Source organism: Rhopilema esculentum, chromosome 10, assembly GCF_057945365.1.
Source record: "Rhopilema esculentum isolate cy_ngs chromosome 10, ASM5794536v1, whole genome shotgun sequence".
Classification (NCBI taxonomy): Eukaryota; Metazoa; Cnidaria; class Scyphozoa; order Rhizostomeae; family Rhizostomatidae; genus Rhopilema; species Rhopilema esculentum.
In genome coordinates this window covers 13,769,234-13,795,505 of record NC_142824.1, presented here as the reverse complement: position 1 = coordinate 13,795,505, position 26,272 = coordinate 13,769,234, and the positions used below count along the sequence as shown (strand labels likewise).

Sequence of the window (26,272 nt, the reverse complement as noted above, 5' to 3'; positions counted from 1 at the left end):
ACTTTGCTTGAGTAGAGTTATAAAAGGCGCCAACCAAGCAACCAACATGGCAGGGCAGGATAAAGAAAGTGCTCCTAATACGTTCGCCTTTTCTACTGAATCTAAACCCTGCAGTTCACAGTTCGGGCAGTTCACTTGCTTAGCGTATTGTAGTTTGCACTTACATTGCTAATTTTCATCAATCATGTCTGGAAGAGGAAAAGGAGGAAAGGGTCTTGGCAAAGGAGGTGCCAAGCGTCATCGAAAGATTCTTCGTGACAACATCCAAGGCATCACCAAGCCAGCCATTCGCCGATTGGCTCGTCGTGGAGGAGTAAAGAGAATCTCTGGTCTCATTTACGAAGAGACACGAGGTGTTCTCAAGGTTTTCCTCGAGAACGTCATTCGTGATGCAGTCACGTACACAGAACATGCCAAGCGAAAGACTGTCACCGCCATGGATGTCGTCTACGCTTTGAAGAGACAAGGCCGAACATTGTACGGATTTGGCGGTTAAGTTGCGTCGTCCTGTTTACTGGACGAACGACTGGAGTGGCTCGCCTTCTTCAACAACACAAACAGCTTTTTTAAAAGCTACCATAAATGCCAATGTTACCCAATGTTTTAAACCTTGTGACAACACACGATCATAGGGGGTCTTAATTGAAACTTTTCTTAGCTCATTTTAACTCAACCGTTTTGAAATCAAGACCCTTTAATACCATTCACGAAAGATCATACAGTTAATATCTATCTATATATCCCGGTTGAGGAAGTACATGTCCAATTTTTTGAACACAAAGAAAGGTCAGTTAATTCGTAGGCAGACAGCAAGAATTCGAAATGTCAACTTTGTTTAGAAGACTGAATGAAAGATAGTATAAGAATGCAAAGGCGTTATAAAGATATTGTAATTCCTTCCAGAGATGCTTTTTCAAAACGAAACTGAAACTTTATAGCTTTACTGTATTTCTGTACTCCCTAGGATAAACAAATAGCACTTGCACACGGGAAAGTATAAAGAAAAAGAAAGACCATCTGATCACCAACTTGAAATAGCCAAATAGTAAACCATAGTTATTTCATTTTAAAGCAAAGTTAGTTATTTGCTGTTGAATGTTGTTTCTCATTCTCTTGATGCATGTATTCCTTATTAGGCCGCATATCATTATTTCAGGCTATGAATGTAGTCTCAATGGTGCACAGCCCTCGAGAAGCAGCATGAAAACATCGAATGTCATGTCAGCCAAACACTAGCTACTCCCAATCGAATGTAGCCTACAATCCTAATTATCAGATATTAGATATGTGAAAATCGATTGCCATTTTACATAAAATGTAACTAGTTGGATATATGTGTACATCGATAGCCTTTACAAAGAATGTGCCTATCGTGTGTGTGACAAGCAGGTACACCAAATCAGTTTTCGTGGTGGTTTTTAAAAAAACCGTTTTTTATGAACAAGTGGGCCGGGCCAACAAGTGAGTCCAAACTTTATGATTTTGGAGCTTTCTGCTCGGTCTTCTTTGGTAAGAGTACTGCCTGAATGTTGGGCAGGACACCACCTTGTGCAATGGTCACTCCACTCAGCAATTTGTTCAGCTCCTCGTCGTTTCTGATTGCAAGCTGCAAGTGTCGAGGGATGATTCTTGACTTCTTGTTGTCCCTGGCGGCATTGCCAGCCAACTCCAAGATTTCTGCCGAGAGATACTCGAGTACGGCCGCCAAATAGACGGGAGCCCCCGATCCAACTCGTTCAGCATAGTTTCCCTTTCTCAACAATCGGTGGATACGTCCGACTGGGAACTGAAGACCAGCTCTGGATGTCCTAGACCTTGCCTTGGCCTTAGCTTTTCCTCCTTTTCCGCGTCCAGACATGTTTCTACACTGGCAGTTTCAAATTGAAAAACAAAATGGTCCCTTGCTGTAAGATAAACGAATTTGTTCGCAACTGCCTGCTTGCCCGCCAAAGTGGTCGATTTGTAAAGGGCATTTACTCGAGATCTACCAATCAACACCCCCGCTATCGACCGTGAACAATAAGCGAACACGAGACAGCGAATCGACGTGTGTCACATGGCCTTCGAGCTAATCACTCAGCTGCCAACAAATATACTAAAAGCTTGCGTTGGCGCCAAAAGACCAGATCAGTGTTGCTCTGTCTATCGAAAGTTCTCGCAAGTCGAAATTGAATTTTCTTCATTTCAAGATTTCAAGATGTCTGACGCCCCAGCAAAAGGAGGAAAACAGGCCCCAAAGGTTGCCAAGAAGGGGGAGAAGAAAGCAGGGGTTGGCAAGAAAGGAGGCAAGGCTGCCTCTGGAGATAAGAAGAGGTCGAAAAAGCGCAAGGAGAGCTACTCGATTTACATCTACAAGGTACTTAAGCAAGTCCATCCCGATACCGGCGTTTCAAGCAAGGCCATGAGCATCATGAACTCCTTTGTCAACGACATCTTCGAAAGGATTGCTCAAGAAGCTTCGCGTCTCGCCCACTACAACAAGAAGGCAACGATCACTTCGAGGGAAATCCAGACTGCCGTCAGGCTTCTCCTTCCCGGTGAACTTGCCAAGCATGCTGTCAGTGAGGGCACCAAGGCCGTCACCAAGTACACAAGCAGCAAGTAAACTTGTCGTTTACACGAACGAGTTTTTCTCGTCGTCTACAATCCAAAACAGCTTTTTTAAAAGCTACCAAATTAACCAATCTCGTTGCTATACCCACTAACACACACGATGTGGGGCCTATTTATTTTTCACGAGAGGGGAGGACAGAGGAGGGCGTTATGGCTGGCACTTACTACTTTCTTTGTGTGCCGTAAACTCTCGAATTGACACTTACCGTGGAAGCAAAATTGTGATAAGCCAAACACGTTAAAATGTTACAATACATGATTTGTCAACGTTTGACAGGCTATACACATTTGATGCAATATTGCCATACATATTCGATGGAAAATTAAAAAACCAAAAAGGCACGATAATTTGTACAGAACCCCCGACATTCCACTACGAGGAGGGTTCGTTGGACGTATATCGGCTTACAATGCTCTTAGAGATATGTGAAAAAGCCTATAAGAATGTTCTTAGTTCTAAATTTTATATAATTTTATATAGCCTTAATGTTCCTAACATTCCACAACATTAAGAAATAACCGTTTCCTTTAGTTTAATCATTCAGCAGGGTATCTGTTGAAAACCTTGAAGGCCATATAACTTAAAAAACAGAAATGTGTGTACATACGCAGCCTTTGACAACACTCAATTTTGAACCATACTTGTCTTGTATATTTAATTGTAAAGTACACTGTTCGTTGCCTGTATTTAGGATGAGCTCTCATGTTCTTGAAATCGAGAAGAGTAAATTGTAGAGTTGTATGTATCATATTTGATTGGATTGTAACTAGGCTATGATGATTTACGACAAAACTTTTTATATAAAATAAACATGATATTTCCAAATGTAGACTTTTTCAATAAAAACAACAAGTTTGTATGAATAATAACCCAATAAATTGTTTCTGAAAAAGAACAGCTCTTGCAACAACAATCCCTATGACTTATAGCTCCTTACTTTTTCAACTTTATGCTTTACAAATATGTTATTGATAGTTTGAAAAAAGGCTATCGTTTTTTTTATGAATCTAAGTAGTATTGTTTGCCCATAGTTGGTTATGTTATAATTTTATTGAAGCCTTTTGTAATTAGAGCCTTATATAACACATGCTTAGTTGTATTGGGTTTAATTTTTGTTGACGTTTTAAGCTAGGGGCCATCTAGGCCTAGAAACGTTGTTTGAGGAATGATATTATTTTCAAATAAATTAAAAAGATAAATAGCATTTGGATCTATTCAAGCAATTCAAGAAGTAAATTACATTTTCAAAAGGATAATGATATTACTTCCAACTGACATCCACACAAAATTTCTAGGCACTCACTGTATGATTGACATAACTGCAAATTGTGGAATGTTTTTAGTATTATTTCAACTTAAACCTTTTCCTTCAAAAATGTTCCTAAATGTTGAAATTTACTAATGCTTGCCTGCCATTTAAATTTTGTCCTTATAAAGCAAATACGAGCAGTTCGAGCTATTTTGGTTTACATGCCTGTGTCAGCGGTGTCAGCATAGCTCAGCAATTTATCCCGTTGAAATACACACACCTTCATTATCGAATCTGGAATGAAAATTCAATTTCTGTAGTCAAAACGTAGAAAAGATCAAAATATCGCCATCGGTAAAATTTTCTCTTAGTGTGCCAAGCTTTCGATTCTATTGTTTCTATATGATTTTGTAAAACCACTTAAAAAGGGGGTTTTACAAATGTGAGTTCGTAGGTCGTTCGCAGAAACGTACACGATAAATACGGCAAAAACTGTTATCCAATTCTCTATACACTTCTTCTAATTCATCAGTTTACGGCAAACGACTAAAAATATCTTAAATGGCTAACGGCGACAATGTACAGCAAACACAATTCTGCAAGCTAGCGACAAGGTACACGGAGTTCGTCAATCTTACGGCAAGACTGAACCTAACTATAAAGCCACCCCTTATATACCTGAAGAATAATACAATTTACAGAAGCTGATGCAATTGCAGCGCAATGATGCAATTGTCATGTGATGTCCTGCAATGAATGGGAACCCTGTGTTCTAACATAGACCCCTCCTTTGAAAACAAGCCTCCTGGCTTGTTCTTCTTGTGGCGTTTCTTCTTCGTATTTATACAACATGCCTTGAAACTCTTTCGTTTTTGGTAATGATAATAATGGCGATGCAGGAAAAATCCAATAAATGCGTTCAATGTTGCATGGAAACTTCTAAAAATAGCTAGTACATCAACTCTTACTTAATTTAGAACGTCATTAAAAAAAACATTGACTTATTCGCACTTGCACAAGAATTATAATCAATCGGTAGTTGATCAATCACCCTCTAAGCACAGCATCTTGATAAAATCAGAAGTATTCTATTCTAAGCAATCGAAAACACCATTCAAGACCTTTCCTTATTACGTATAATATAAAATGCATGGAAACAAAAGATTACTCATATTTTTATGGTGAAGTTCCGTTTCATCTTCTCGACAAGAAGACAAGAGAAGCCTTTTGGTGGGGACTTTTCTAATTAATTACTGAGACCACTGCATAGAAATAAAAAAAATCAAACATGAATTAGTGCATTCTTTTGCCATTTATCTTTGATCTTTACTTTCATCACATTCAATTCTGACAATGATTGCTTCTGTCATTCTGTGATAGTGTGCCTTTTTTTAAAAAAGTTTTCTTGCCTTAAACTTGAAACAGGTTTGTTTTTCTTTTAAAATATTTCTAAACTTCCTTTCGTTTTGTCAACCCCAAACCCCGCCCAAGAACTGCTGCTTATGGGGGACAGGTTTTCGACTCTACCTTTATTGAGGGCCTCCACCGCTCATTGATGACACAAGAGTAGTTTTTTATTGCAATAAGTTTTTTAATAAATTGCCAGATAGATTATGTAATCAAATGTAAAGCCAATATTTTAGACCGAAGGGTAAAAAAGTTAGTATTCGAAACAGTTTGTTGGTAAAATTGTACTGTGTTTCTTAAAAATCAAATTTGGCCCATATTATGCGTTTTTTGTGGTCATCAAGAAAGGCTACTACATTTTTCTGATCCCATCAATGCATGTTCGTTTTAAACTTGCCTTTTCATGGTTAAGAACAGGTGGTGTGACGACTGCAAAAGCAAATAACCAAACAACGTTTGAAGGCAGGTTGAGCAATACCACTTGAAATTGAATATTTTGCTTCAATAATCACCAAAGTCGCATTGCAAAGGCTAACAATGCAACTATGTAACATGATACTGCTGACTTGAAAGCTTTTAAGATTGTATTTGCCACGGCTAAGGCTATATGGGCCAATTAATTTTAGCAAGAAGCACAAAAATGACTGCCATGATGGCCTAAACTTTTGAAGGTCACGTGGGTTTTGGCGCCTAATCGCAAGAGGTTTAAATATTCCATCGAACGAAGGTGGGCTGTTTTGATTTGTTATCTGCAGTGGAGTGAGGAAACTCTCGTGAAAGTTGGATACCATTTTGATTGAAGTAGTAGCTCGCAAGTAACATGGATTCGTCTGCTCCATCACCAAAGAAAGCGAAGAAGGCAGCGGCGCCAAAGAAGCCTGCAGCACACCCTGCGTACAAGGACATGATCGCGGAAGCAATCAGAAATTTGAAGGAGCGAAATGGGTCATCGCGACAGAAAATTGCCAAGTATTTGCAGTCTAATTACAAAGGTCTTGGTGATGAGAGTGCTCTGAAGAGAAACCTTAAAGGGCCACTCCAGCCCAAAATTTTTATTTCAGAACACGATGTAATCAGACCTCCTGAAAACGAATCTGTTATTATTTTTTTCATATCTCTAACCGTTTTGTAGTTATTAGCGTTTGTAAAATGGTCATTGAGTTGAATTGTTTTTCAACCGTGTTATCGGAGATCTCCGGATTGACGTCACAAGCATTTTCGGCCTCGGTAAGTTCGCGGCAAGTATCATCGGCTGTCCAAAGGGTCAACGAGAACCTAGCGAAATGGCAGACAGGGCCTAGCAGCGGCATGTTTGTTAGTAGGCCAGACTTTTATCTGGAATCGATATAAAGAGAGAAGTATCGCTCATCAGTCTTGATATTCTGATCGAATATGGAAGTTTTTTATCGCACGAATCTTTCTGACAGAGAAGTCAAATTGTCAAAGTAGGCCAGCGAGACAGAGACATGAGGATGTTGACAGACTTTCGTGGAATGTTGCTTTTGAAGCAATTTATATTGGCAGGCCAGTTCCCTGATTTTAAAAAGAAGATTCGCGCTTTTTCATCAGCTCTTCCTTTAGTGCAACAGCTAAAAAACCATCGCGCAATTAATTCGAGAGGAAAGACCAAAACAAAACCAGTATACCGGGAATGAAAGCTGTATGAATTGATACAACATATTCATTAGGATGAAGAGCTTCATATCAACATGACTATGACTTATTAGAAATAAACCAGGACAATCGAGGGCATGGACAAGAAAGTATACAAACTTTCAAGACAAGACTAGAAACCTACCATTAGTCAACTTTTTCAAAAATTATAAATTTGTTTTTATACAAACAAAAAAGGGATTTGAGATTATATTAATAATTCAACTTTTTCAATATACTTGTGTAAATATAATTTTTGTATTTAACCTTTAAGCTATTACAGGGGCCTTGTCAGCCCCTTTAAGCTGTCAGAATTTCAACCTACTATATATATGTTGTTACTAGTTTTAAATAATAGCAGTGGATTTGCAAACATTATATAGATATGACCAAATTATATATAAAATTTTGATAATTTTAAAAATAGTCTCCTTTGTAAAAATGTTAATACAAAAACAGAATAATGTGTTCAGGTCTTTGTGGTAACTCTTGCAAGGAAAAAGGGGTGAGTTATCACTCCCCCAAAGCCAGTAGCCAGATAACAGAATGCATGTAATCTCCAACCTTCATCTAGCATTTTTTTGCAAGATCCTTTCTGCTGATCCATAAAAGAGTTTGTTACCTTTTTATGCCTAGAATAATAAGGTTGACAGGGATAAATACTAACATAACAGTGAAATTTACTTTTGAGTCATATTAAAACATAAAATGATCAAAGAAACTTGGACACTCAGGGGCATTCAGAGTATAGATATTTAAAAGGATCAAAGAGAAATTTAGGGGTGAAAGGGCAACCACTGTTACTATAGCAAATAGCATCTAAGGATATTAACTTGAAGTAACACAAAGATGAATTTAAATGATATAGGCCATGCTTATATGAATCAATGCTAGAATAGCAAGGTAATTTTAACAAATATAAACAATTCTGCCTTTAAAACATTAGAATGAGGATATGACACATCTTTTTTCCAAAACCAAGGGTGTAAATTCCATGTTTTTTCTTTGGGGTAGTAGATCTTTTGCCCTGGATATTGATCTGGCAAAATTTTGAAATTGTGCATCAATTCTATGATGAAATAGGCAGAACTCCAAAATTGAAGGCAGAACATGGTAGAACATGAAGAAAAAGGGTTCAGGGAAACATCAGACAAACCCTGAGAAATTTTACACATCTATACCTCGGGCAAAGGTGTAGTGCACAGATCATTGGCAGGGATGTAGTGCTAGGAGGCTCAGGCCCCCTTATTGGTACAAAAAAGTAGCAAACTTCTACTTTTGGTACTATTTTATGTGACATTTTGCTTGAGAGCCCCTGTTGTACTTTTCATATTACCACATTTCTGACTATTTGGGGGACAGTTCACAAGACTGTTAGAAAACTTGTATTTAGAGTACGAAGTTTTTCTCAAAGCCCGGCAAATTGCGTTGCTTAGGGGGTGCGTGTCACACCATCCCCAAACCCCCTCCAAACCTTTACACCCTGCAGTTTCGCCTAACATTCAACATAGTAAAATGATAATAAGGATGAATTGTGACTTACGGGAAAGTTTCCATTTTGTGAATGGGGTTCTTCTTCTAATGCGGTGAGACATCAATTATTATTCAGCTCCCTGGAAATTCCTGAGATGACACGACGATAAGAAATGCCTTCGGTCAGAAATCCATTCACATCTGAAAATTCGTGAAGCATTCCATATTAAAAAGCTTGCTGCGTTGCCAAGATGAGGGTATGCGTTCAGGTTGAAGCTTCCATCTTTGATTTGTCGAATTACTAGTCCATGTTGGCTGGAAGCCTCCGCTGAACATCAATCGCAATGAAGGAAAATAAATAAAACGACAACCGAGATTCCGACATGAATCGCCTCTTCCGAGCCTCTACCGAGTCGTGCGAATTTCAGTGCGAACGTATAACAATAGCGCCGAATGTTGAAACAATGGTCCCTTCATACGTCACAAGGTACTTTTTCCGAAAAAAATTTTGTCGTATTTTTACGGTGATTCTCAACTTTGAGCGTCTATATCTGGAAAACGAGTTAAGCTTTTCGAAAAAAAAATTCACGATAGCTTCTTTTTCTCGACTAACTACCAATTTATGCAAAAATCTCAGAAAAAATTTTTGGGCTGGAGTGGCCCTTTAAGGCCTCATTGAAAAAACTGGTCGCCTCTGGTTCTCTCATCCAAACGAAAGGGGTAGGGGCTTCAGGATCGTTCAAGCTGCCTGTCGCCGCCAAGAAGCCTGCAGCAGTGAAAAAGCCAGTAGCTGCAAAAAAGGTTGCGAAAAAGCCAGCAGCAGCGAAGAAGGTTGCTGCCAAAAAGACTGCCTCTTCAGCCAAGAAAAGCCCTGCAAAGAAGAAGGCCTCGACACCAAAGAAAGCCAGTGGAGCCAACAAGTCACCAAAGAAGCCCAAGGCCAAAGTGGCAAAGAAGCCTAAAGTGGCTGCTGGTAAGAAGGCATCGGCTGCTGTTAAGAGCAAACCCAAAAAGGCTGCCAGTGCCAGCAAGAAGACAGCAAAATCACCGGCTGGGAAGAAATCCAAGACTGGAAAGTCGAAGAAGTAGGAGTTGAAAAACGAAGTCATGTTGCCACTTACCATATAAACAAACAGCTTTTTTAAAAGCTACCAAATCGTCGGTCATCGGTTCTGGATTAGCCCTTTCGGCTGCATTGATATCATAAAAATGACATGTAGAGTTTTCAAAGCTGGTGGCCCACCAAGCCAGTGACAGTCAACTCAACCTTGTCTGCCACTTTGTTTTTTGTGATGTTCTTTCCTGTAATGATTGTGATGTTCTTGTAATGATTGGCACAATAATAATAAAACCTTGTTAGGAAAATGGCATGAAATAATTCTGAAGTTCTATGTTGGCTGTTAAAGCAAGCATAATATTGCTATTAGTTTGATAGAAATGAAAGAGCAAGCTTAACAGTTTTATGGTTACATTTCAAGCTTCTATATTTACGATATAGATAGGAGGATTCAGCATCATTACAGCCAATTTCAGCTAATTTCAGGTAATGCCAAGCACTCATTAAATTATTTTGACTACACAATTGCAAATGCACACTCTCTTGAAAATAAGCAAAAAATGCATTGATAGAGTTAATGATATATTTTTGGTTGTATTATTAGGAGCTGTCAGTTATGCAAATTGAAGTAGCATTTCATTTGCCAATGTGCATTCCCACTATACCTCAAAACTGGTTTGACAGTAGGGGTGGGCTGCCTTTGACGGGTTTTTAGATTAATAAACAGCAAGAGACAACTTTGGACAACACATAGATACATAACCCTTGTGTAGTGATGCTGTGAGCTTGAAAAACCCTTACAAGATAGGTAATTAGATTCATCATTTAAAAAGTCAGTTAATTATGTTGAGAACAAAAACTGCAAGTGCACTTGTATTTGTCCCACACAGTCTAAAGCATTTGGTATTGTGATAGAAATTGCACTTTTAAATCCAAACTATAAATATCAAGACTGGATTGACAGGAGGGGATCTTGATGGGCAATGACCTTAATGATAAGCATGTAAAAAATTTAGTCTATTCTCATGAAGCCAATTTTTGGTAGGTTGTGAAGTTGCTCTTTGAAGAATCTTTTTTTACAATCTATTTACACAATCAGAGTTTATCATGTGAATACAAGCATTAAGTCTAGTCGTCTATGATTGGCTATGAGAGGTTGGCTATGATTTAACTGCATAGGGAATATATATTATATATTGTTTATTTACTATGACCCCAACATTTTCAATCAATCTTAACATGGGGTTAGCAGAATCTGAAAACTTTTTGCACCAATAATACCAATAATGTATACATGCATTATTGTTTTGAGTGCAATTTTAGCCTTTTGTCTTGTTTGCCTAAAGTGTTGATCATGAGAAAAAATTTGCATTTTACATTTACTTGAATGTGAGTCTAGCAGTATGAAAATGTGGTAAATGATATATTTTATTTCCCCATTGTACACAGTATGCAATGATTTACATTACAGGTGATTTTGTGAGGAGTAATTCCCTCCATTCTCTCTTGGCTGTGCAATTGTGAATGGATAGCAAGAAAGAACTTTGTAGTAAAGTTATACTTTGGACTGAAGACTTGAATCACTGTTGAGCAAGATCTACTTGTAAGTAAGTAGAGATATAAGAAAACATGCAGTTTTGGATATCTTAGTTTCCTTGGTGCTGAAATTTGGTTGGAAGGAAAATGACTTACCAACATGGAAGGAAAAAATTTAATGCTCTATAAATCAGCCTTCTAAGCAAAGTTGACAATTCATAGATATGGAGGAAGTCCAAGCCAAAGTAGTTTGCTTGTTAAAGACCTCCCTCTTTAAGAATTCCCTTCATTCAGATAATGCTTGCTTTAAATTTATTTCTCCACGTTTTCAAATTGTACATATCTAAAGATTTTTTGTATACACATGAACATATATATGAAACATATGAACAAAAGTAAACTGATTTGAGTCGACCATGTCGTGTGTATTCTGGCTGGAGAAATATAATCTCTGGTGTTCGTGGTGGTTTTTAAAAAAACCGTTTTTTCAAAGAATTCATCGACAAGATGAAATTTGCTTGTTGAATTAAGCTCTCTCCCCTCGAATCCTTCTGGCCAGTTGTATGTCCTTTGGCATAATGGTAACACGTTTGGCATGAATGGCGCACAAGTTGGTGTCTTCAAACAGTCCAACTAGATAAGCTTCTGATGCCTCTTGAAGGGCCATCACTGCCGAGCTCTGAAAGCGCAGGTCTGTCTTGAAGTCTTGGGCTATTTCTCGGACGAGCCTTTGGAAGGGCAGTTTCCTGATCAACAACTCGGTCGACTTCTGGTATCTACGAATCTCTCTCAGAGCAACTGTGCCGGGCCTATATCTGTGAGGTTTCTTTACTCCTCCAGTTGCTGGGGCACTCTTTCGTGCAGCCTTGGTTGCCAATTGTTTGCGAGGAGCTTTTCCTCCAGTTGATTTTCTTGCAGTCTGCTTTGTACGAGCCATTTTAATACCTCAACGAAGAAATTTACGTGGTGACTGAGCGGTAGGCACAACAGATATCAATCTGCAAAATGGCGCCATTCGACTTCAATTTGAAATCATTCAGCAAGCCACGTGACATGCCGGGAGAACAGAAGCCAGATGACAAAAACAAGAAGCCCATTGGCTGCTTGTTCCCTAAACTTTCGAGCTGCCAGTAGTCTTGTTCTGAACAACATTCTTACGATCTGATTTAAAGTTGGGGGAAACAGAAATCGCGACATTTTTAGAGGATTCAACAATTTTAAATTACTCTCTTTTAATTTTGAGTATTTTTTGGCTCGGTTATTGGCAATAATAGCAACCTTTTACGTAAATGATGTTTGCGAACAATCTTTTTGTGGAACAAAATTCAAAAATGGCCTTGAAAAGAGCAAAAAGTTTAAACATTCTCAAGTATTTCGTCTGACATTCTTGTCAGACTAAAACGTGAGTATAAAAAGTCATCAGAAAATGGATATGTAGAACAAAGCGTCGGTAGAGTTTTAAGAGTTTTCGTACACTTTGCTTGAGTAGAGTTCAAAAGGCGCCAACCAAGCAACCAACATGGCAGGGCAGGATAAAGAAAGTGCTCCTAATACGTTCGCCTTTTCTACTGAATCTAAACCCTGCAGTTCACAGTTCGGGCAGTTCACTTGCTTAGCGTATTGTAGTTTGCACTTACATTGCTAATTTTCATCAATCATGTCTGGAAGAGGAAAAGGAGGAAAGGGTCTTGGCAAAGGAGGTGCCAAGCGTCATCGAAAGATTCTTCGTGACAACATCCAAGGCATCACCAAGCCAGCCATTCGCCGATTGGCTCGTCGTGGAGGAGTAAAGAGAATCTCTGGTCTCATTTACGAAGAGACACGAGGTGTTCTCAAGGTTTTCCTCGAGAACGTCATTCGTGATGCAGTCACGTACACAGAACATGCCAAGCGAAAGACTGTCACCGCCATGGATGTCGTCTACGCTTTGAAGAGACAAGGCCGAACATTGTACGGATTTGGCGGTTAAGTTGCGTCGTCCTGTTTACTGGACGAACGACTGGAGTGGCTCGCCTTCTTCAACAACACAAACAGCTTTTTTAAAAGCTACCATAAATGCCAATGTTACCCAATGTTTTAAACCTTGTGACAACACACGATTAACACGATCATAGGGGGTCTTAATTGAAACTTTTCTTAGCTCATTTTAACTCAACCGTTTTGAAATCAAGACCCTTTAATACCATTCACAAAAGAACATACAGTTAATATCTATCTATATATCCCGGTTGAGGAAGTACATGTCCAATTTTTTGAACACAAAGAAAGGTCAGTTAATTCGTAGGCAGACAGCAAGAATTCGAAATGTCAACTTTGTTTAGAAGACTGAATGAAAGATAGTATAAGAATGCAAAGGCGTTATAAAGATATTGTAATTCCTTCCAGAGATGCTTTTTCAAAACGAAACTGAAACTATATAGCTTTACTGTATTTCTGTACTCCCTAGGATAAACAAATAGCACTTGCACACGGGAAAGTATAAAGAAAAAGAAAGACCATCTGATCACCAACTTGAAATAGCCAAATAGTAAACCATAGTTATTTCATTTTAAAGCAAAGTTAGTTATTTGCTGTTGAATGTTGTTTCTCATTCTCTTGATGCATGTATTCCTTATTAGGCCGCATATCATTATTTCAGGCTATGAAAGTAGTCTCAATGGTGCACAGCCCTCGAGAAGCAGCATGAAAACATCGAATGTCATGTCAGCCAAACACTAGCTACTCCCAATCGAATGTAGCCTACAATCCTTATTATCAGATATTAGATATGTGAAAATCGATTGCCATTTTACATAAAATGTAACTAGATGGATATCTTAAACATATTTTAAACCAAAGTTAGTTATTTGCTGTTGAATGTTGTTTCTCATTCTCTTGATGCATGTATTCCTTATTAGGCCGCATATCATTATTTCAGGCTATGAAAGTAGTCTCAATGGTGCACAGCCCTCGAGAAGCAGCATGAAAACATCGAATGTCATGTCAGCCAAACACTAGCTACTCCCAATCGAATGTAGCCTACAATCCTTATTATCAGATATTAGATATGTGAAAATCGATTGCCATTTTACATAAAATGTAACTAGATGGATATCTTAAACATATTTTAAACCAAAGTTAGTTATTTGCTGTTGAATGTTGTTTCTCATTCTCTTGATGCATGTATTCCTTATTAGGCCGCATATCATTATTTCAGGCTATGAATGTAGTCTCAATGGTGCACAGCCCTCGAGAAGCAGCATGAAAACATCGAATGTCATGTCAGCCAAACACTAGCTACTCCCAATCGAATGTAGCCTACAATCCTAATTATCAGATATTAGATATGTGAAAATCGATTGCCATTTTACATAAAATGTAACTAGTTGGATATATGTGTACATCGATAGCCTTTACAAAGAATGTGCCTATCGTGTGTGTGACAAGCAGGTACACCAAATCAGTTTTCGTGGTGGTTTTTAAAAAAACCGTTTTTTATGAACAAGTGGGCCGGGCCAACAAGTGAGTCCAAACTTTATGATTTTGGAGCTTTCTGCTCGGTCTTCTTTGGTAAGAGTACTGCCTGAATGTTGGGCAGGACACCACCTTGTGCAATGGTCACTCCACTCAGCAATTTGTTCAGCTCCTCGTCGTTTCTGATTGCAAGCTGCAAGTGTCGAGGGATGATTCTTGACTTCTTGTTGTCCCTGGCGGCATTGCCAGCCAACTCCAAGATTTCTGCCGAGAGATACTCGAGTACGGCCGCCAAATAGACGGGAGCCCCCGATCCAACTCGTTCAGCATAGTTTCCCTTTCTCAACAATCGGTGGATACGTCCGACTGGGAACTGAAGACCAGCTCTGGATGTCCTAGACCTTGCCTTGGCCTTAGCTTTTCCTCCTTTTCCGCGTCCAGACATGTTTCTACACTGGCAGTTTCAAATTGAAAAACAAAATGGTCCCTTGCTGTAAGATAAACGAATTTGTTCGCAACTGCCTGCTTGCCCGCCAAAGTGGTCGATTTGTAAAGGGCATTTACTCGAGATCTACCAATCAACACCCCCGCTATCGACCGCGAACAATAAGCGAACACGAGAGAGCGAATCGACGTGTGTCACATGGCCTTCGAGCTAATCACTCAGCTGCCAACAAATATACTAAAAGCTTGCGTTGGCGCCAAAAGACCAGATCAGTGTTGCTCTGTCTATCGAAAGTTCTCGCAAGTCGAAATTGAATTTTCTTCATTTCAAGATTTCAAGATGTCTGACGCCCCAGCAAAAGGAGGAAAACAGGCCCCAAAGGTTGCCAAGAAGGGGGAGAAGAAAGCAGGGGTTGGCAAGAAAGGAGGCAAGGCTGCCTCTGGAGATAAGAAGAGGTCGAAAAAGCGCAAGGAGAGCTACTCGATTTACATCTACAAGGTACTTAAGCAAGTCCATCCCGATACCGGCGTTTCAAGCAAGGCCATGAGCATCATGAACTCCTTTGTCAACGACATCTTCGAAAGGATTGCTCAAGAAGCTTCGCGTCTCGCCCACTACAACAAGAAGGCAACGATCACTTCGAGGGAAATCCAGACTGCCGTCAGGCTTCTCCTTCCCGGTGAACTTGCCAAGCATGCTGTCAGTGAGGGCACCAAGGCCGTCACCAAGTACACAAGCAGCAAGTAAACTTGTCGTTTACACGAACGAGTTTTTCTCGTCGTCTACAATCCAAAACAGCTTTTTTAAAAGCTACCAAATTAACCAATCTCGTTGCTATACCCACTAACACACACGATGTGGGGCCTATTTATTTTTCACGAGAGGGGAGGACAGAGGAGGGCGTTATGGCTGGCACTTACTACTTTCTTTGTGTGCCGTAAACTCTCGAATTGACACTTACCGTGGAAGCAAAATTGTGATAAGCCAAACACGTTAAAATGTTACAATACATGATTTGTCAACGTTTGACAGGCTATACACATTTGATGCAATATTGCCATACATATTCGATGGAAAATTAAAAAACCAAAAAGGCACGATAATTTGTACAGAACCCCCGACATTCCACTACGAGGAGGGTTCGTTGGACGTATATCGGCTTACAATGCTCTTAGAGATATGTGAAAAAGCCTATAAGAATGTTCTTAGTTCTAAATTTTATATAATTTTATATAGCCTTAATGTTCCTAACATTCCACAACATTAAGAAATAACCGTTTCCTTTAGTTTAATCATTCAGCAGGGTATCTGTTGAAAACCTTGAAGGCCATATAACTTAAAAAACAGAAATGTGTGTACATACGCAGCCTTTGACAACACTCAATTTTGAACCATACTTGTCTTGTATATTTAATTGTAAAGTACACTGTTCGTTGCCTGTATTTAGGATGAGCTCTCATGTTCTTGAAATCGAGAAGAGTAAATTGTAGAGTTGTATGTATAATATTTGATTGGATTGTAACTAGGCTATGATGATTTACGACAAAACTTTTTATATAAAATAAACATGATATTTCCAAATGTAAACTTTTTCAATAAAAACAACAAGTTTGTATGAATAATAACCCAATAAATTGCTTCTGAAAAAGAACAGCTCTTGTAACAACAATCCCTATGACTTTTAGCTCCTTACTTTTTCAACTTTATGCTTTACAAATATGTTATTGATAGTTTGAAAAAAGGAAACAAATTGCTATCGTTTTTTTATGAATCTAAGTAGTATTGTTTGCCCATAGTTGGTTATGTTATAATTTTATTGAAGCCTTTTGTAATTAGAGCCTTATATAACACATGCTTAGTTGTATTGGGTTTAATTTTTGTTGGCCTTTTAAGCTAGCGGCCATCTAGGCCAAGAAACGTTGTTTGAGGAATGATATTATTTTCAAATAAATTAAAAAGATAAATAGCATTTGGATCCATTCAAGCAATTCAAGAAGTAAATTACATTTTCAAAAGGATAATGATATTACTTCCAACTGACATCCACACAAAATTTCTAGGCACTCACTGTATGATTGACATAACTGCAAATTGTGGAATGTTTTTAGTGTTATTTCAACTTAAACCTTTTCCTTCAAAAATGTTCCTAAATGTTGAAATTTACTAATGCTTGCCTGCCATTTAAATTTTGTCCTTATAAAGCAAATACGAGCAGTTCGAGCTATTTTGGTTTACATGCCTGTGTCAGCGGTGTCAGCATAGCTCAGCAATTTATCCCGTTGAAATACACACACCTTCATTATCGAATCTGGAATGAAAATTCAATTTCTGTAGTCAAAACGTAGAATAGATCAAAATATCGCCATCGGTAAAATTTTCTCTTAGTGTGCCAAGCTTTCGATTCTATTGTTTCTATATGATTTTGTAAAACCACTTAAAAAGGGGGTTTTACAAATGTGAGTTCGTAGGTCGTTCGCAGAAACGTACACGATAAATACGGCAAAAACTGTTATCCAATTCTCTATACACTTCTTCTAATTCATCAGTTTACGGCAAACGACTAAAAATGTCTTAAATGGCTAACGGCGACAATGTAACGGCAAACACAATTCTGCAAGCTAGCGACAAGGTACACGGAGTTCGTCAATCTTACGGCAAGACTGAACCTAACTATAAAGCCACCCCTTATATACCTTAAGAATAATACAATTTACAGAAGCTGATGCAATTGCAGCGCAATGATGCAATTGTCATGTGATGTCCTGCAATGAATGGGAACCCTGTGTTCTAACATAGCCCCCTCCTTTGAAAACAAGCCTCCTGGCTTGTTCTTCTTGTGGCGATTCTTCTTCGCATTTATACAACATGCCTTGAAACTCTTTCGTTTTTGGTAATGATAATAATGGCGATGCAGGAAAAATCCAATAAATGCGTTCAATGTTGCATGGAAACTTCTAAAAATAGCTAGTACATCAACTCTTACTTAATTTAGAACGTCATTAAATAAACATTGACTCATTCGCACTTGCACAAGAATTATAATCAATTGGTAGTTGATCAATCACCCTCTAAGCACAGCATCTTGATAAAATCAGAAGTATTCTATTCTAAGCAATCGAAAACACCATTCAAGACCTTTTCTTATTACGTATAATATAAAATGCATGGAAAAAAAACATTACTCATATTTTTATGGTGAAGTTCCGTTTCATCTTCTCGACAAGAAAAGCCTTTTGGTGGGGACTTTTCTAATTAATTACTGAGATCACTGCATAGAAATAAAAAAAATCAAACATGAATTAGTGCATTCTTTTGCCATTTATCTTTGATCACATTCAATTCTGACAATGATTGCTTCTGTCATTCTGTGATAGTGTGCTTTTTTTGAAAAAGTTTTCTTACCTTAAACTTGAAACAGGTTTGTTTTTCTATTAAAATATTTCTAAACTTCCTTTCGTTTTGTCAACCCCTAACCCCGCCCAAGAACTGCTGCTTATGGGGGATAGGTTTTCGACTCTACCTTTATTGAGGGCCTCCACCGCTCATTGATGACACAAGAGTAGTTTTTTATTGCAATAAGTTTTTTAATAAATTGCCAGATAGATTATGTAATCAAATGTAAAGCCAATATTTTAGACCGAAGGGTAAAAAAGTTAGTATTCGAAACAGTTTGTTGGTAAAATTGTACTGTGTTTCTTAAAAATCAAATTTGGCCCATATTATGCGTTTTTTGTGGTCATCAAGAAAGGCTACTACATTTTTCTGATCCCATCAATGCATGTTCGTTTTAAACTTGCCTTTTCATGGTTAAGAACAGGTGGTGTGACGACTGTAAAAGCAAATAACCAAACAACGTTTGAAGGCAGGTTGAGCAATACCACTTGAAATTGAATATTTTGCTTCAATAATCACCAAAGTCGCATTGCAAAGGCTAACAATGCAACTATGTAACATGATACTGCTGACTTGAAAGCTTTTAAGATTGTATTTGCCACGGCTAAGGCTATATGGGCCAATTAATTTTAGCAAGAAGCACAAAAATGACTGCCATGATGGCCTAAACTTTTGAAGGTCACGTGGGTTTTGGCGCCTAATCGCAAGAGGTTTAAATATTCCATCGAACGAAGGTGGGCTGTTTTGATTTGTTATCTGCAGTGGAGTGAGGAAACTCTCGTGAAAGTTGGATACCATTTTGATTGAAGTAGTAGCTCGCAAGTAACATGGATTCGTCTGCTCCATCACCAAAGAAAGCGAAGAAGGCAGCGGCGCCAAAGAAGCCTGCAGCACACCCTGCGTACAAGGACATGATCGCGGAAGCAATCAGAAATTTGAAGGAGCGAAATGGGTCATCGCGACAGAAAATTGCCAAGTATTTGCAGTCTAATTACAAAGGTCTTGGTGATGAGAGTGCTCTGAAGAGAAACCTTAAGGCCTCATTGAAAAAACTGGTCGCCTCTGGTTCTCTCATCCAAACGAAAGGGGTAGGGGCTTCAGGATCGTTCAAGCTGCCTGTCGCCGCCAAGAAGCCTGCAGCAGTGAAAAAGCCAGTAGCTGCAAAAAAGGTTGCGAAAAAGCCAGCAGCAGCGAAGAAGGTTGCTGCCAAAAAGACTGCCTCTTCAGCCAAGAAAAGCCCTGCAAAGAAGAAGGCCTCGACACCAAAGAAAGCCAGTGGAGCCAACAAGTCACCAAAGAAGCCCAAGGCCAAAGTGGCAAAGAAGCCTAAAGTGGCTGCTGGTAAGAAGGCATCGGCTGCTGTTAAGAGCAAACCCAAAAAGGCTGCCAGTGCCAGCAAGAAGACAGCAAAATCACCGGCTGGGAAGAAATCCAAGACTGGAAAGTCGAAGAAGTAGGAGTTGAAAAACGAAGTCATGTTGCCACTTACCATATAAACAAACAGCTTTTTTAAAAGCTACCAAATCGTCGGTCATCGGTTCTGGATTAGCCCTTTCGGCTGCATTGATATCATAAAAATGACATGTAGAGTTTTCAAAGCTGGTGGCCCACCAAGCCAGTGACAGTCAACTCAACCTTGTCTGCCACTTTGTTTTTTGTGATGTTCTTTCCAGTAATGATTGTGATGTTCTTGTAATGATTGGCACAATAATAATAAAACCTTGTTAGGAAAATGGCATGAAATAATTCTGAAGTTCTATGTTGGCTGTTAAAGCAAGCATAATATTGCTATTAGTTTGATAGAAATGAAAGAGCAAGCTTAACAGTTTTATGGTTACATTTCAAGCTTCTATATTTACGATATAGATAGGAGGATTCAGCATCATTACAGCCAATTTCAGCTAATTTCAGGTAATGCCAAGCACTCATTAAATTATTTTGACTACACAATTGCAAATGCACACTCTCTTGAAAATAAGCAAAAAATGCATTGATAGAGTTAATGATATATTTTTGGTTGTATTATTAGGAGCTGTCAGTTATGCAAATTGAAGTAGCATTTCATTTGCCAATGTGCATTCCCACTATACCTCAAAACTGGTTTGACAGTAGGGGTGGGCTGCCTTTGACGGGTTTTTAGATTAATAAACAGCAAGAGACAACTTTGGACAACACATAGATACATAACCCTTGTGTAGTGATGCTGTGAGCTTGAAAAACCCTTAAAAGATAGGTAATTAGATTCATCATTTAAAAAGTCAGTTAATTATGTTGAGAACAAAAACTGCAAGTGCACTTGTATTTGTCCCACACAGTCTAAAGCATTTGGTATTGTGATAGAAATTGCACTTTTAAATCCAAACTATAAATATCAAGACTGGATTGACAGGAGGGGATCTTGATGGGCAATGACCTTAATGATAAGCATGTAAAAAATTTAGTCTATTCTCATGAAGCCAATTTTTGGTAGGTTGTGAAGTTGCTCTTTGAAGAATCTTTTTTTACAATCTATTTACACAATCAGAGTTTATCATGTGAATACAAGCATTAAGTCTAGTCGTCTATGATTGGCTATGAGAGGTTGGCTATGATTTAACTGCATAGGGAATATATATTATATATTGTTTATTTACTATGACCCCAACATTTTCAATCAATCTTAACATGGGGTTAGCAGAATCTGAAAACTTTTTGCACCAATAATACCAATAATGTATACATGCATTATTGTTTTGAGTGCAATTTTAGCCTTTTGTCTTGTTTGCCTAAAGTGTTGATCATGAGAAAAAATTTGCATTTTACATTTACTTGAATGTGAGTCTAGCAGTATGAAAATGTGGTAAATGATATATTTTATTTCCCCATTGTACACAGTATGCAATGATTTACATTACAGGTGATTTTGTGAGGAGTAATTCCCTCCATTCTCTCTTGGCTGTGCAATTGTGAATGGATAGCAAGAAAGAACTTTGTAGTAAAGTTATACTTTGGACTGAAGACTTGAATCACTGTTGAGCAAGATCTACTTGTAAGTAAGTAGAGATATAAGAAAACATGCAGTTTTGGATATCTTAGTTTCCTTGGTGCTGAAATTTGGTTGGAAGGAAAATGACTTACCAACATGGAAGGAAAAAATTTAATGCTCTATAAATCAGCCTTCTAAGCAAAGTTGACAATTCATAGATATGGAGGAAGTCCAAGCCAAAGTAGTTTGCTTGTTAAAGACCTCCCTCTTTAAGAATTCCCTTCATTCAGATAATGCTTGCTTTAAATTTATTTCTCCACGTTTTCAAATTGTACATATCTAAAGATTTTTTGTATACACATGAACATATATATGAAACATATGAACAAAAGTAAACTGATTTGAGTCGACCATGTCGTGTGTATTCTGGCTGGAGAAATATAATCTCTGGTGTTCGTGGTGGTTTTTAAAAAAACCGTTTTTTCAAAGAATTCATCGACAAGATGAAATTTGCTTGTTGAATTAAGCTCTCTCCCCTCGAATCCTTCTGGCCAGTTGTATGTCCTTTGGCATAATGGTAACACGTTTGGCATGAATGGCGCACAAGTTGGTGTCTTCAAACAGTCCAACTAGATAAGCTTCTGATGCCTCTTGAAGGGCCATCACTGCCGAGCTCTGAAAGCGCAGGTCTGTCTTGAAGTCTTGGGCTATTTCTCGGACGAGCCTTTGGAAGGGCAGTTTCCTGATCAACAACTCGGTCGACTTCTGGTATCTACGAATCTCTCTCAGAGCAACTGTGCCGGGCCTATATCTGTGAGGTTTCTTTACTCCTCCAGTTGCTGGGGCACTCTTTCGTGCAGCCTTGGTTGCCAATTGTTTGCGAGGAGCTTTTCCTCCAGTTGATTTTCTTGCAGTCTGCTTTGTACGAGCCATTTTAATACCTCAACGAAGAAATTTACGTGGTGACTGAGCGGTAGGCACAACAGATATCAATCTGCAAAATGGCGCCATTCGACTTCAATTTGAAATCATTCAGCAAGCCACGTGACATGCCGGGAGAACAGAAGCCAGATGACAAAAACAAGAAGCCCATTGGCTGCTTGTTCCCTAAACTTTCGAGCTGCCAGGAGTCTTGTTTTGAACAACATTCTTACGATCTGATTTAAAGTTGGGGGAAACAGAAATCGCGACATTTTTAGAGGATTCAACAATTTTAAATTACTCTCTTTTAATTTTGAGTATTTTTTGGCTCGGTTATTGGCAATAATAGCAACCTTTTACGTAAATGATGTTTGCGAACAATCTTTTTGTGGAACAAACAGCTTTTTTAAAAGCTACCATAAATGCCAATGTTACCCAATGTTTTAAACCTTGTGACAACACACGATTAACACGATCATAGGGGGTCTTCATTGAAACTTTTCTTAGCTCATTTTAACTCAACCGTTTTGAAATCAAGACCCTTTAATACCATTCACAAAAGAACATACAGTTAATATCTATCTATATATCCCGGTTGAGGAAGTACATGTCCAATTTTTTGAACACAAAGAAAGGTCAGTTAATTCGTAGGCAGACAGCAAGAATTCGAAATGTCAACTTTGTTTAGAAGACTGAATGAAAGATAGTATAAGAATGCAAAGGCGTTATAAAGATATTGTAATTCCTTCCAGAGATGCTTTTTCAAAACGAAACTGAAACTATATAGCTTTACTGTATTTCTGTACTCCCTAGGATAAACAAATAGCACTTGCACACGGGAAAGTATAAAGAAAAAGAAAGACCATCTGATCACCAACTTGAAATAGCCAAATAGTAAACCATAGTTATTTCATTTTAAAGCAAAGTTAGTTATTTGCTGTTGAATGTTGTTTCTCATTCTCTTGATGCATGTATTCCTTATTAGGCCGCATATCATTATTTCAGGCTATGAAAGTAGTCTCAATGGTGCACAGCCCTCGAGAAGCAGCATGAAAACATCGAATGTCATGTCAGCCAAACACTAGCTACTCCCAATCGAATGTAGCCTACAATCCTTATTATCAGATATTAGATATGTGAAAATCGATTGCCATTTTACATAAAATGTAACTAGATGGATATCTTAAACATATTTTAAAGCAAAGTTAGTTATTTGCTGTTGAATGTTGTTTCTCATTCTCTTGATGCATGTATTCCTTATTAGGCCGCATATCATTATTTCAGGCTATGAATGTAGTCTCAATGGTGCACAGCCCTCGAGAAGCAGCATGAAAACATCGAATGTCATGTCAGCCAAACACTAGCTACTCCCAATCGAATGTAGCCTACAATCCTAATTATCAGATATTAGATATGTGAAAATCGATTGCCATTTTACATAAAATGTAACTAGTTGGATATATGTGTACATCGATAGCCTTTACAAAGAATGTGCCTATCGTGTGTGTGACAAGCAGGTACACCAAATCAGTTTTCGTGGTGGTTTTTAAAAAAACCGTTTTTTATGAACAAGTGGGCCGGGCCAACAAGTGAGTCCAAACTTTATGATTTTGGAGCTTTCTGCTCGGTCTTCTTTGGTAAGAGTACTGCCTGAATGTTGGGCAGGACACCACCTTGTGCAATGGTCACTCCACTCAGCAATTTGTTCAGCTCCTCGTCGTTTCTGATTGCAAGCTGCAAGTGTCGAGGGATGATTCTTGACTTCTTGTTGTCCCTGGCGGCATTGCCAGCCAACTCCAAGATTTCTGCCGAGAGATACTCGAGTACGGCCGCCAAATAGACGGGAGCCCCCGATCCAACTCGTTCAGCATAGTTTCCCTTTCTCAACAATCGGTGGATACGTCCGACTGGGAACTGAAGACCAGCTCTGGATGTCCTAGACCTTGCCTTGGCCTTAGCTTTTCCTCCTTTTCCGCGTCCAGACATGTTTCTACACTGGCAGTTTCAAATTGAAAAACAAAATGGTCCCTTGCTGTAAGATAAACGAATTTGTTCGCAACTGCCTGCTTGCCCGCCAAAGTGGTCGATTTGTAAAGGGCATTTACTCGAGATCTACCAATCAACACCCCCGCTATCGACCGTGAACAATAAGCGAACACGAGACAGCGAATCGACGTGTGTCACATGGCCTTCGAGCTAATCACTCAGCTGCCAACAAATATACTAAAAGCTTGCGTTGGCGCCAAAAGACCAGATCAGTGTTGCTCTGTCTATCGAAAGTTCTCGCAAGTCGAAATTGAATTTTCTTCATTTCAAGATTTCAAGATGTCTGACGCCCCAGCAAAAGGAGGAAAACAGGCCCCAAAGGTTGCCAAGAAGGGGGAGAAGAAAGCAGGGGTTGGCAAGAAAGGAGGCAAGGCTGCCTCTGGAGATAAGAAGAGGTCGAAAAAGCGCAAGGAGAGCTACTCGATTTACATCTACAAGGTACTTAAGCAAGTCCATCCCGATACCGGCGTTTCAAGCAAGGCCATGAGCATCATGAACTCCTTTGTCAACGACATCTTCGAAAGGATTGCTCAAGAAGCTTCGCGTCTCGCCCACTACAACAAGAAGGCAACGATCACTTCGAGGGAAATCCAGACTGCCGTCAGGCTTCTCCTTCCCGGTGAACTTGCCAAGCATGCTGTCAGTGAGGGCACCAAGGCCGTCACCAAGTACACAAGCAGCAAGTAAACTTGTCGTTTACACGAACGAGTTTTTCTCGTCGTCTACAATCCAAAACAGCTTTTTTAAAAGCTACCAAATTAACCAATCTCGTTGCTATACCCACTAACACACACGATGTGGGGCCTATTTATTTTTCACGAGAGGGGAGGACAGAGGAGGGCGTTATGGCTGGCACTTACTACTTTCTTTGTGTGCCGTAAACTCTCGAATTGACACTTACCGTGGAAGCAAAATTGTGATAAGCCAAACACGTTAAAATGTTACAATACATGATTTGTCAACGTTTGACAGGCTATACACATTTGATGCAATATTGCCATACATATTCGATGGAAAATTAAAAAACCAAAAAGGCACGATAATTTGTACAGAACCCCCGACATTCCACTACGAGGAGGGTTCGTTGGACGTATATCGGCTTACAATGCTCTTAGAGATATGTGAAAAAGCCTATAAGAATGTTCTTAGTTCTAAATTTTATATAATTTTATATAGCCTTAATGTTCCTAACATTCCACAACATTAAGAAATAACCGTTTCCTTTAGTTTAATCATTCAGCAGGGTATCTGTTGAAAACCTTGAAGGCCATATAACTTAAAAAACAGAAATGTGTGTACATACGCAGCCTTTGACAACACTCAATTTTGAACCATACTTGTCTTGTATATTTAATTGTAAAGTACACTGTTCGTTGCCTGTATTTAGGATGAGCTCTCATGTTCTTGAAATCGAGAAGAGTAAATTGTAGAGTTGTATGTATAATATTTGATTGGATTGTAACTAGGCTATGATGATTTACGACAAAACTTTTTATATAAAATAAACATGATATTTCCAAATGTAAACTTTTTCAATAAAAACAACAAGTTTGTATGAATAATAACCCAATAAATTGCTTCTGAAAAAGAACAGCTCTTGTAACAACAATCCCTATGACTTTTAGCTCCTTACTTTTTCAACTTTATGCTTTACAAATATGTTATTGATAGTTTGAAAAAAGGAAACAAATTGCTATCGTTTTTTTATGAATCTAAGTAGTATTGTTTGCCCATAGTTGGTTATGTTATAATTTTATTGAAGCCTTTTGTAATTAGAGCCTTATATAACACATGCTTAGTTGTATTGGGTTTAATTTTTGTTGGCCTTTTAAGCTAGCGGCCATCTAGGCCAAGAAACGTTGTTTGAGGAATGATATTATTTTCAAATAAATTAAAAAGATAAATAGCATTTGGATCCATTCAAGCAATTCAAGAAGTAAATTACATTTTCAAAAGGATAATGATATTACTTCCAACTGACATCCACACAAAATTTCTAGGCACTCACTGTATGATTGACATAACTGCAAATTGTGGAATGTTTTTAGTGTTATTTCAAC

At 38.5% G+C, this 26,272-nt stretch overlaps 9 protein-coding genes and 3 pseudogenes across 9 annotated transcripts; 7 read left to right on the top strand and 5 right to left on the bottom strand.

The window, feature by feature from the left end:
- The first annotated feature begins 116 nt into the window (after positions 1-116).
- Positions 117-576, top strand: LOC135689318 (histone H4). The gene has a single exon (XM_065206498.2). The coding sequence runs from the start codon at positions 185-187 to the stop codon at positions 494-496; it is 312 nt and encodes a 103-aa protein (XP_065062570.1). The 5' UTR covers positions 117-184; the 3' UTR covers positions 497-576.
- Positions 577-1,165: 589 nt separating this feature from the next.
- Positions 1,166-1,971, bottom strand: LOC135691507 (histone H2A). The gene has a single exon (XM_065209366.2). The coding sequence runs from the start codon at positions 1,856-1,858 to the stop codon at positions 1,475-1,477; it is 384 nt and encodes a 127-aa protein (XP_065065438.1). The 5' UTR covers positions 1,859-1,971; the 3' UTR covers positions 1,166-1,474.
- A 140-nt stretch (positions 1,972-2,111) lies between these two features.
- LOC148959401 (histone H2B pseudogene) lies at positions 2,112-3,276 on the top strand (annotated as a pseudogene).
- Positions 3,277-5,726: 2,450 nt separating this feature from the next.
- Positions 5,727-9,653, top strand: LOC148959400 (uncharacterized). The gene is made up of 2 exons (XM_089110893.1): positions 5,727-6,339; positions 9,066-9,653. The coding sequence occupies exons 1-2, from the start codon at positions 6,091-6,093 to the stop codon at positions 9,483-9,485; spliced, it is 669 nt and encodes a 222-aa protein (XP_088967019.1). The 5' UTR covers positions 5,727-6,090; the 3' UTR covers positions 9,486-9,653.
- Positions 9,654-11,294: 1,641 nt separating this feature from the next.
- On the bottom strand, positions 11,295-12,000 carry LOC148959399 (histone H3). Its single transcript, XM_089110638.1, has one exon. It carries the CDS (start codon positions 11,924-11,926, stop codon positions 11,516-11,518), a length of 411 nt encoding a protein of 136 aa, XP_088966764.1. The 5' UTR covers positions 11,927-12,000; the 3' UTR covers positions 11,295-11,515.
- A 578-nt stretch (positions 12,001-12,578) lies between these two features.
- On the top strand, positions 12,579-13,045 carry LOC148959398 (histone H4). Its single transcript, XM_089110663.1, has one exon. The coding sequence runs from the start codon at positions 12,647-12,649 to the stop codon at positions 12,956-12,958; it is 312 nt and encodes a 103-aa protein (XP_088966789.1). The 5' UTR covers positions 12,579-12,646; the 3' UTR covers positions 12,959-13,045.
- A 1,173-nt stretch (positions 13,046-14,218) lies between these two features.
- Positions 14,219-15,001, bottom strand: LOC148959397 (histone H2A). The gene has a single exon (XM_089110662.1). It carries the CDS (start codon positions 14,885-14,887, stop codon positions 14,504-14,506), a length of 384 nt encoding a protein of 127 aa, XP_088966788.1. The 5' UTR covers positions 14,888-15,001; the 3' UTR covers positions 14,219-14,503.
- Positions 15,002-15,140: 139 nt separating this feature from the next.
- LOC148959396 (histone H2B pseudogene) lies at positions 15,141-16,747 on the top strand (annotated as a pseudogene).
- A 2,063-nt stretch (positions 16,748-18,810) lies between these two features.
- LOC148959395 (uncharacterized) lies at positions 18,811-19,939 on the top strand. Its single transcript, XM_089110760.1, has one exon. The coding sequence runs from the start codon at positions 19,108-19,110 to the stop codon at positions 19,735-19,737; it is 630 nt and encodes a 209-aa protein (XP_088966886.1). The 5' UTR covers positions 18,811-19,107; the 3' UTR covers positions 19,738-19,939.
- Positions 19,940-21,546: 1,607 nt separating this feature from the next.
- Positions 21,547-22,252, bottom strand: LOC148959394 (histone H3). Its single transcript, XM_089110748.1, has one exon. The coding sequence runs from the start codon at positions 22,176-22,178 to the stop codon at positions 21,768-21,770; it is 411 nt and encodes a 136-aa protein (XP_088966874.1). The 5' UTR covers positions 22,179-22,252; the 3' UTR covers positions 21,547-21,767.
- Positions 22,253-23,492: 1,240 nt separating this feature from the next.
- Positions 23,493-24,265, bottom strand: LOC148959393 (histone H2A). Its single transcript, XM_089110614.1, has one exon. It carries the CDS (start codon positions 24,150-24,152, stop codon positions 23,769-23,771), a length of 384 nt encoding a protein of 127 aa, XP_088966740.1. The 5' UTR covers positions 24,153-24,265; the 3' UTR covers positions 23,493-23,768.
- A 140-nt stretch (positions 24,266-24,405) lies between these two features.
- Positions 24,406-26,012, top strand: LOC148959392 (histone H2B pseudogene; annotated as a pseudogene).
- Positions 26,013-26,272: the final 260 nt, after the last annotated feature.

Bases quoted from the DNA above. Each gene is read 5' to 3' on its own strand.
- LOC135689318 (XM_065206498.2), top strand. From the start codon at position 185: ATGTCTGGAAGAGGAAAAGGAGGAAAGGGTCTTGGCAAAGGAGGTGCC.
- LOC135691507 (XM_065209366.2), bottom strand. From the start codon at position 1,858: ATGTCTGGACGCGGAAAAGGAGGAAAAGCTAAGGCCAAGGCAAGGTCT.
- LOC148959400 (XM_089110893.1), top strand. From the start codon at position 6,091: ATGGATTCGTCTGCTCCATCACCAAAGAAAGCGAAGAAGGCAGCGGCG. The intron at 6,340-9,065 runs GTAATCAGACCT...TGGCCCTTTAAG, and splicing joins TTTTTATTTCAGAACACGAT to GCCTCATTGAAAAAACTGGT.
- LOC148959399 (XM_089110638.1), bottom strand. From the start codon at position 11,926: ATGGCTCGTACAAAGCAGACTGCAAGAAAATCAACTGGAGGAAAAGCT.
- LOC148959398 (XM_089110663.1), top strand. From the start codon at position 12,647: ATGTCTGGAAGAGGAAAAGGAGGAAAGGGTCTTGGCAAAGGAGGTGCC.
- LOC148959397 (XM_089110662.1), bottom strand. From the start codon at position 14,887: ATGTCTGGACGCGGAAAAGGAGGAAAAGCTAAGGCCAAGGCAAGGTCT.
- LOC148959395 (XM_089110760.1), top strand. From the start codon at position 19,108: ATGGATTCGTCTGCTCCATCACCAAAGAAAGCGAAGAAGGCAGCGGCG.
- LOC148959394 (XM_089110748.1), bottom strand. From the start codon at position 22,178: ATGGCTCGTACAAAGCAGACTGCAAGAAAATCAACTGGAGGAAAAGCT.
- LOC148959393 (XM_089110614.1), bottom strand. From the start codon at position 24,152: ATGTCTGGACGCGGAAAAGGAGGAAAAGCTAAGGCCAAGGCAAGGTCT.